General features: G+C 42.4%; 3 protein-coding genes across 4 annotated transcripts; 2 read left to right on the top strand and 1 right to left on the bottom strand.

Annotated features, from left to right (window-relative positions):
• The first annotated feature begins 226 nt into the window (after positions 1-226).
• Positions 227-1,066, top strand: LOC135617506 (NDR1/HIN1-like protein 1). The gene has a single exon (XM_065117818.1). The coding sequence runs from the start codon at positions 294-296 to the stop codon at positions 897-899; it is 606 nt and encodes a 201-aa protein (XP_064973890.1). The 5' UTR covers positions 227-293; the 3' UTR covers positions 900-1,066.
• Positions 1,067-2,742: 1,676 nt separating this feature from the next.
• Positions 2,743-3,852, bottom strand: LOC103973358 (uncharacterized). Its single transcript, XM_009387904.3, has one exon. It carries the CDS (start codon positions 3,625-3,627, stop codon positions 2,965-2,967), a length of 663 nt encoding a protein of 220 aa, XP_009386179.2. The 5' UTR covers positions 3,628-3,852; the 3' UTR covers positions 2,743-2,964.
• A 1,111-nt stretch (positions 3,853-4,963) lies between these two features.
• Positions 4,964-6,799, top strand: LOC135617505 (protein STAY-GREEN 1, chloroplastic-like). 2 transcript variants are annotated; one of them, XM_065117817.1, is made up of 4 exons: positions 4,964-5,298; positions 5,736-5,909; positions 6,012-6,173; positions 6,292-6,799. In XM_065117817.1, the coding sequence occupies exons 1-4, from the start codon at positions 5,167-5,169 to the stop codon at positions 6,613-6,615; spliced, it is 792 nt and encodes a 263-aa protein (XP_064973889.1). In that variant the 5' UTR covers positions 4,964-5,166; the 3' UTR covers positions 6,616-6,799. The 2 variants fall into 2 exon arrangements, with proteins under 2 accessions (XP_064973889.1, XP_064973888.1); XM_065117816.1 differs by having other exon boundaries at positions 4,971-5,298; positions 6,006-6,173.
• The last annotated feature ends 2,149 nt before the right edge of the window (positions 6,800-8,948 follow it).

The following is an 8,948-nucleotide window of genomic DNA, read 5'->3' as shown; positions in this document are numbered from 1 at the left end:
TGCATCAGAGCGTATCGAAGTCAATTAAGAACCTTCCATTTCATACAGAATAGCACAAACACCATGCTGGTAATCACTGTCTCAGTCCTAATGGTTTCTTTGTAATTAAGAAAGAGAGGACAAATTCTAAATAACCTCCATTTAAAAAGGTGAGAATTTTACACGTCACGAGCCACTAGCATCCTTTTCCTTCGACCCCTTCTCCATCCTCTCTTAAAACCTTCCGGCCACTTCTCACTCCCTCACTCCACCACTTCCATCCTGCCGAGCAAGATAAGCGCATAGAGTCAAAGATGTCCGACGACAAAAAGGGCCGCCGCGCCTCCCCCGGGCGCCTCCTCGCCACCTCCCTCCTCCTCTTCCTTCTTCTAGCTGGCATCACCGCCCTTGTTCTCTACCTCGTCTACCGCCCCTCCAAGCCCCGCTTCACCGTCAGCGCAGCCGCGATCTACGACATCTCCAACGCCTCGTCGCAGGCCAACGCCATCTCCACCAGCATGCAGTTCACCCTGGTCATCCGCAACCCCAACGACCGCGCCTCCGTCTTCTACGACCGCATCTCCGCTTACGTGTCCTACCGCAACCAGCCCATCACGCCACCCGCCGCGCTACCGCCCATGTTCCAGGAGAAGGACAGCACCGTGGCCATCTCGCCGGTGCTCGGCGGCGGGTTCGTGCCCATATCGGGGGACGTCGCGGCAGGGCTGGCCACCGACCAGGCCTACGGGGTGGTGGGGCTAAGGCTGGTGCTGCTGGGGCGGCTGAGGTACAAGTCGGGCCCCTTCCGCAGCAACTGGTATGGGATGTACGTGCGATGCGACATGCTCACCGGATTCAGGAAGGGTGTTACCGGGCCGGTGCCGCTGCTCGGTGAACCGGAGTGCAAGGTCGATACCTGAGTCCAATGGCTCCTCTCGCATGCTCAAGCTCTGTGTACCAGAGACCGTCTCTCTTTACCTTTCTCTTTCTTCTTATGTAAGAAGCAGCAGTGTCTGGACTGTCGTGTACTGTGTGCTAAGTGTATCAGTAGTTAAAGCAAACTTGGTTTCATTAGGGAAAAAGCTCATATATATGGTCTACTTCTGCTACCATCCAAACTACAGTGCAGTGATAGAGAGAGAGAGAGAGCACCACCAAATAATTGCTGTGGACGAAAGCCATGTAGCCAAAGTGGTTCAACGACGCTTCCTTCCTTGCAAAGGAAGCCATCGACGAAGAACCCGATGCTTTTAGCTTTTCCCCACTGATTCCTACGCCATTAAGCGGGTAATGTTCTTTGCATGAGGGCCATAATGAGAAAACTTTGCTGCGTCGTCCGTCCTTTGCGCTAAGTGGAGGCTTCTACAGAAACATTCCATTCGATGGAATAATATATGGTTGATTGGTGATCGGTGACACTCTCCCTATTCGCCCAGAGGAGTCTCCTTTCGCATGATGAGGGGAGTGGTGCAGAATCTTCTACCTTAGACACTAATTTCAATGTTCGACGCTTAACCTAAATGTAACTTCATCAGAGTTTTTCCTTGTGGCATTCATAGTGAGGAGAGACAGACAATCGAGAAAAAGATTTTGCGCTAAATGGTTTGGCTGATTTTTACCTTTACTGCACAAAATATTCTCACAACAAAATTTAGTGGGTTTCAACCCAATCTATGACGAACAAAAAGAACTGCTCGAATCTGATTCCACATAATCCATGCATATCAAAGTAGGTACGGGAAATCCAGAATGATGATATTACACCAGCATGATGCATGATGCATGATGCATGATGCATGGTGCATGTGTAATCCAGAATATATTTGAATTTTGCCGAGATGGTTAAACCTTAAGAAGATAATGACAACTCAGTTTAGTCTCACATTAAGTATGTTGTGGAATTGCCTTGGTTCAAAAGGCTACAATTTAATGCATTAATTACCCCATCCGACCATTTCATGACATGCAAATTCATCAACTTAACGACGCCAAAATATGATTGACCACACTAATCGATAGGCCACATATTCCCCTATCTACATTGGTGATTTTCTAGAAAATTTGGCTTATATCTATTTAACTAAAAATATTTTCCGATAATAGAATTGCAAACATAATTAGACATCTTCCCTATTTCTGTTCACCGTAGTGGTCAAACCCTATCAAATGGGCAGGGAGATTTAATTCCATATCCATTTTTTTTATTTTTAAATAAAAATAAATAAATATGTTATTTCTTTTTAGGGTTTCATAAGTAGGAACATACATTAATTATTGAGATTATGCTCTTTACTAGAACATTCAAGATTAGGAAGTAAATAAAGTCATTGTCCAAATTATGATATGGTATTGTAATTGATGATTATAATGACTTGAATAATGGGGTACAAACTCTAATAACAATATATATCTTATAAAATGGCTAATTTATATGATCATTAGTTTAATGAGAAATGTACTTAATGTAATGACATGATTTAGTAAGAAGTCAATACGATTTTTGTATTCTATAAAATAAAATTTTATTTATTTTATATAACATATACTTTTTTAAGATTATATTTATTTATTTATTTACTTATTAATTTAAAACTAAATAAATAAATATTTATCTTTGAATAAATATTAAAAATATTAGAATGATAAATTACAAAATTTATCTGTCAGTTCTGTATGTATATTCGCTCAATCTTCTCTCTGTAAATACACATTAAAAATGTTTCATAATCTTCTTACAACAAGTTGATGTGCAACATCGAGAAATAATCAAACAACTGAGTCCATTCGCATTATGGATATAATGTTCCAATCCGTACCATAGATATAACTATAGAATATTGTGATAATTGAGATATTTTACATAACACTTGTCTTCACCAAGCACAAATATGTTCTTAAACTGTAAACATTTAGTTGATAACAGATCAATACGTCTGTAAATCCATTCAAAGACGAACCTTTATGCACTGAAATCATCCCCAAAGCTTACTGAATGTTGCCGTCGTCAGCAACCCATTTCCAGAAGTGTCTCCTGACAAAGATCGCCTTCTCCGTTGCTTCAAACTCTTCCCCCTTCTCTTCCGTCGAGAATTCCGCTTCCTCCGGCAGTCCATCGACCTCCGCATCAACAGAATGGACCACGTATCGTGCCGGGAGGCCCGGATAGGAGACAGAAGCCTTCTCCTCTACCCTCATCTGATACGACCCCGGCAAAATTCTCACCGCGTCCTTGCCTAGTTCCTCACGGACTGCACGGGCGACAGCCTCCTCCACGGGCTCCCCGGGCATCATCTTCTCGGAAAGGATACGGTGACGGTAACGCACCGCGCCATCGGAGAGAAGCTGGTGAGATTCAACAAGGACGGCGCCGCGAGGGTTACGAATTCTGAGGGTAGCCACGTTGACAACGCGGAGGAGGGTAGAGGCGTCGTCTTCCTCGCCTTTCGTCTCAGTCTGGGAGTGGGGGAGGAGGAGGAGCGAGGCCTCGCCTTTGCAGATCTCGAGCCAGAGATTACGGAGGGATTTGGTCCCAGGAGTGGCGCCCCAGGAGGCAATGGCGTCGGCGGGAAGTCGGGGGCGGATCCAGTCCAAGAGGGACTCCGGCGAAGAGAAAGCGATGGGAGGCGTGGGCGAGGCAGCACGTTTCATCGCTACCGCGTGGAGCAGGCCGTGGTAACGGCGGGTGAGAGGGGCGGGAGGAGGTAGTGGGGGTTGAAAAGGTAGACGACGGAAAAATCGGCAGCCGCGGCCGCGAAGAAAACGAGACCAGGGGCGAGAGGGGAAGGCGGAGAGGAGGGCGGCGATGAGACCGGCGGTGACGCCTGAAAAGGAGAAGCAGAGATGAAGAGAATGGACGCGGTCGGTGGAGATAAAAAAAAAAAAATCTCTTTAATTTTCTAAATAATTATTTTTTACAAGGATGATTATTTTCAAATATAAATTATTCGACGATTTTTTTATAAAAACAAATATTTATATTTTAAGTATTTTATAAACAGCGTTACCATTCATGGTGTTTTTCTCGTGCCCTTCGCCCTTTCCCTTTCCCTTTATTGAAAATCTCTTTAATTTTCATTGAAAATCATCTAAGCACTCTTCAATAAAATATTTTATGAAACCGAACACATCTAATAAGATTAATAATTAATATTTATGATAATTTAAATTAAATAAGATTAATTTACAATATTTTTAGATAAGATAACTAAATAATTATAATATAATTCAAAAACACTATAACCAAAGATTTTATTGATTGAACCAAAGATACTACTGTAACTGATTTAATTTAACATCGAATTAGTTTGAATAGTTTGGTTTAGTTGGTCTCCGTAGGAAACTCAAAATTTAAATTGTTAGGAAGGATATATTTACTATTTTAAAAATTAAAGATTTTTTTCGATATTTCAAAAATAAGAACATTATCCGAGAAAATCACCCTAAAATGCATCGTTTATGCTTTATTTATTATTGGGAAGAACAAATACGTCCTTCAATTTTAGTTATATTAAAACTCTCAGATAAACAAACCCCATTATCTATTATTTTTCCTCAATTTAACGCAATCTAACTCGCAAAAAGAAAACTCCATTATTTCCAACCGTATAATTAAGACTGCTCTTTCTTGCTGCTACCTGAATCATCTCGTGTGATGATTTTATCAAATCAATTGGCCTCGTTGTTCCGTGACTGACAACATACGTGTCACGGCGGATTGGTGGCCACGCTTCGGCTTCTTTGGACCCCAAGAAGCAAACAAAACAGTGAGTAGAAAACATGGGAATCCTTTCCCTGTAAACGATTGGAATTCCCACACGCCTCCTCTTTCTGCTTGCTTACAAACCACACACTCCCACCGCCAGAATGCGGCAGAAGCCGCTGACTTCTCGGTGTAGGCAACCTCGACAGCGAGAGAGAGAGAGAGAGAAAGAGCGCGCGAGAAAGGGAACTCATATTAGGTGATCAGCGGCCCGACTATATCCCGAACAAGTCTGAACGAAACAGAACGCAATAAGGAGGCGTGACTCCGTGGCCACTTGGTTCCAAGTGTCCTCGAGTTTCCCAAATCTTCCACAGAGGTTGGAGGAGGCTAGCTACTGTTTCTACCTTATCCCTGTGCTTGTTCTCAGCCTTCTTCTTCTTCTTCTTCTTCCTTTTGCTCTGTTACCTGTCTACTCTTGGGTTGTCATGGCTCTCGCTGCCGGTCTGTTTCTGCTGCCTGCTCAACTAAAGCAGCACAGCTGTTGTCCGGATCTTAGAAGGGGTCCCTTGTTAGTCTTCGGCAAGCCGAGAGAAAGACGAAGGCGATCCATAGCTCCGGTATGCTTTCTACATATCGTGATATCACTGCTGTTGTCTACTGTTCTGAGATCATGAACATCTACGGTAAGGAGGCAAAGAAGAGAACATGTATGGATTATATCCTTTTTGGTGTCTGATAACAGTTTCCGATCCATCTTTTCTTCTGTTGTTTTCGTTTTGCCTCCTGAGCTTAACAACCAAATGATGTTGTATTAATGGATTTGTCTATTTCTGTATACATATCTGCAATTCTGAATACTTCATGAACTTCTTCACAATTATAAATATAAAAATATATTGTATCATCAACCTGCCAATTGCAAATAAATACTATCATGACCAATACCACAACAGAGAAGCAACGAACGCAAAGCATGATTTCACGTAGAGCATGTCTCTGTATCTTATGCAGAAGACAACATATTGAGATCTCATGTGCTGGTAATCGTGATTAGGTTGCGAGACTATTTGGGCCGGCAATATTCGAGGCTTCCAAGCTGAAGGTACTGTTCTTGGGGGTGGACGAGGAGAAGCACCCGGGGAAGCTACCCAGGACCTACACCCTCACCCACAGCGATGTCACCTCCAAGATCACTCTTGCCGTCTCCAACACCATCAATCGTGCTCAGGTATCAATCGACCTGTCATAGGCACATCTCAGCTTGCACATATCTCGTCGTCGACAGTTGCTACAGAGCTTCTTCGTCTCCCCTGTTTTTCGACAGCTACAGGGATGGTACAACCGGCTGCAGCGGGACGAGGTGGTGGCCGAGTGGAAGAAGGTCCAGGGAAAGATGTCCCTTCACGTCCACTGCCACATTAGCGGCGGCCACTTCCTCCTCGACCTCATCGCCAACCTCCGATACTACATCTTCTGCAAGGAACTCCCAGTGGTATAGATACACATATGTATACTCGTGCAGTCACCAACTCGCTCGCTCATGATTTCATCATTATGAGTCCTTTTGCACATCGAGTGATGGACACTGTGCGTTGGATGATGCGATGAAGGTACTGAAGGCGTTTGTTCATGGCGACGAGACGCTGTTCAACAGTTACCCGGAGCTGGAGGAGGCGATGGTGTGGGTCTACTTCCACTCGAGCCTCCCCGAGTTCAACCGGGTCGAGTGTTGGGGGCCGCTCCGGGATGCGACCTCGAGGGGGCGTGGCAAGGCCGGGGACGCGTCGTCCTCCTCCTCCTCGGGATCGCCGATGGACCGGCCGCGGCAATGCCAGGTGGAATGCGACTGCTGCTTTCCTCCACAGAGTTTGATCCCCTGGCCACACGATCTCGAAGAAGAGTACCAGGAATCCGCTGGCCAACTGCAGCAGTAGGAAGGCACGATGCAGTCTAATCATACAACACAGATTGCAGAAACCGATATCCTAGTTCTTTGGATTGAAGATTATTTGCATGAACTGTACTACAGACAGTTGCAGAGCATGCTGGAGGGAAGGCTTATGAATAGTAATCTGTAAATACATTATCTTAACGTGTGTAGAAAGCTTTAATCGACCATGTCTTTGAGACAACCTTGACCGATGATTTTGCCTCGAATTTTGGTGGGTTGGGGGAGACCTGGCGGTGGCGGTCAAAGAGTGCTGAAAGCTAGCTAGGTAGGGAGTTTCGGAGCAATCCTGCTCTTGCGGTACGTTGAACTTAGTTTTGTCATGATATATTTCTTTTAATTTTCCTAACACCAATTTATTGTGCACACAACCTCTCACTTGATGTAGTTGATTTGGCGTGATCTATCTCTTTATTATTGTCGTGCTTGAAAATAAAATATTTTTTAAAATCATCTTTAATATCTAATTTGAATAATATTTATTCTTAATGAACAAGGAGACTGAAGTTCCTAGTCAACAACTAAGTGAGTATTCATCGAATATTTTTTCATATTATAAAATATATTTTTTAGTTTGATTGGTTATAAAAAATCAATTAAACTATAATAATCGATGTTAGACATTGTTCATCCCCATCTTATCTTATATCTCATTCTATTACTTATTTGGACATCGAAAGGATCATGTTGAGAACCTTATTGGACCTCAGTCTTCTTATAAGTTAACACCAATTCAAGCATCTAAAGCCTAGGTTATATCCTAAAGAGTCTTTACACACATGGATTCGAAGTGAGTTGAGTTGATCCAACTACTATCGATGTTCATCCTAATATTTTGACTCTAGTAGGAGGATGCATTATGTCACATAGACTCTCTCAACGAGTGCTCTAATAAGAATATTCCACCTCATTCTTATAGTGTCTTCACCTATATTACCCAACTACTTATGTTTTTGGCCATTAGTATTTCCTCCTCGATGCAAACTTCTCTTTAGTATTAGTAGCTATTCAATGATCTTGGTTTCTTTTCCCCGTATGGAACATCTACTAATATGATGATCCCCTTGAAAGTTTTTTTTAGCAATGACCTCCTTGACCTCCCACTACCAAGGTCAATGGGCTCCATTACCCTCATCCAATGACATTCAAATTGGAGATCTAATCGGCCGACTCTATTTATTAAACTATATGACACAAATCCAACAAATTGACTGACATCTAAAGGGTATGCATGCTCCATCTAGAAAAAGAGGAATCGATAAACACCACCTTAGCTGAATCTCCTATTGTCCAAAAGATTAAAAACAAAAAAAGCTGAGTCCTAAAATATTTTGACTGCTTATCTTGGAGGCATTCGACGGAGGTGCGAACCCCACAAAACATATAGTGGTTTTCTGCACCCATATGACAGATGCCTTGATGTGTAATGCTTTCTTTATGACATGATGAGTTATTATGGTTTCTCTATGATAAGATGAGTTGTTGTGTTTTCTTTATAACATAACAAGGTATAGCTCGTGAGTGATATTCTCATAGATGAGCTCCTTAAGGAGTTCAAATAATACTTTATAAAGAACGTGTGCCTCAAGCATATAACTACGACCTTATATACAATCTGACTAGTTAAGGAAGAATTATTGGTAGACTTTATCACTAGATTAATAAATAAGACATGAGGAATCACTAACAGAAACCCTTCAGGCCACATTCAAGCATTCATATTTAGGCCAAGACCCTATTAGTTCTTATGGTCCTAAGTAATCGATCTCTCTATCCAAGTTGCTCCAGTGCATTAATTAGTACATCGTAGCTAAGACATTAGTCTCTATAAGCGCGGGGAATCATGCAAACATCTGAAGTATGAGTAACTAGCCTTAACGAAGAGGGTCGAACCAAGTAGGCCCATCCAAATCATGCATAAATTTAACTCCCTTCAACATGTTTTAGATAAAAGTCATTTTCCATATCAAAGAGAAGGGTTATTGTAGGACCCGTATCCTAAAACATCCTCATCGATGAGATGTGACTAAGCAAAGTATTATATATTCCATTAGGATCATAGCCATGATATCAAACATTATTTTGATTTAGATGAGTAGATAGAAGAACTCATTTGCCAAGGGCACCTTAGGCACTTTGTGCACAAGTGATGAGAGTCATATGACTCTGGGGACTAGTAGAGAAGCATATTTATGTTATAATCGATGGTTCAACCTCCAAAAGAGGTAACTCATTGGTTAGCAAAGTATAAGCTCGAGTTACTATTGAGAAGTGCCTGGGGTTGGAGGGAGATCTAAAGATAACTTTAAAGGAAGAGAA

Source organism: Musa acuminata, chromosome BXJ2-7 (assembly GCF_036884655.1).
Source record: "Musa acuminata AAA Group cultivar baxijiao chromosome BXJ2-7, Cavendish_Baxijiao_AAA, whole genome shotgun sequence".
Lineage (NCBI taxonomy): Eukaryota > Viridiplantae > Streptophyta > Magnoliopsida > Zingiberales > Musaceae > Musa > Musa acuminata.
This window is presented reverse-complemented; position numbering and strand designations above follow the sequence as displayed.

Excerpts from the sequence above, each read along its gene's own strand:
- LOC103973358 (XM_009387904.3), bottom strand. The coding sequence starts at position 3,627 with ATGAAACGTGCTGCCTCGCCCACGCCTCCCATCGCTTTCTCTTCGCCG.
- LOC135617506 (XM_065117818.1), top strand. The coding sequence starts at position 294 with ATGTCCGACGACAAAAAGGGCCGCCGCGCCTCCCCCGGGCGCCTCCTC.
- LOC135617505 (XM_065117816.1), top strand. The coding sequence starts at position 5,167 with ATGGCTCTCGCTGCCGGTCTGTTTCTGCTGCCTGCTCAACTAAAGCAG. Across the intron at positions 5,299-5,735 it reads GAAGGCGATCCATAGCTCCG|GTTGCGAGACTATTTGGGCC; the intron begins GTATGCTTTCTA and ends AATCGTGATTAG. Across the intron at positions 6,174-6,291 it reads TCTGCAAGGAACTCCCAGTG|GTACTGAAGGCGTTTGTTCA; the intron begins GTATAGATACAC and ends GATGCGATGAAG.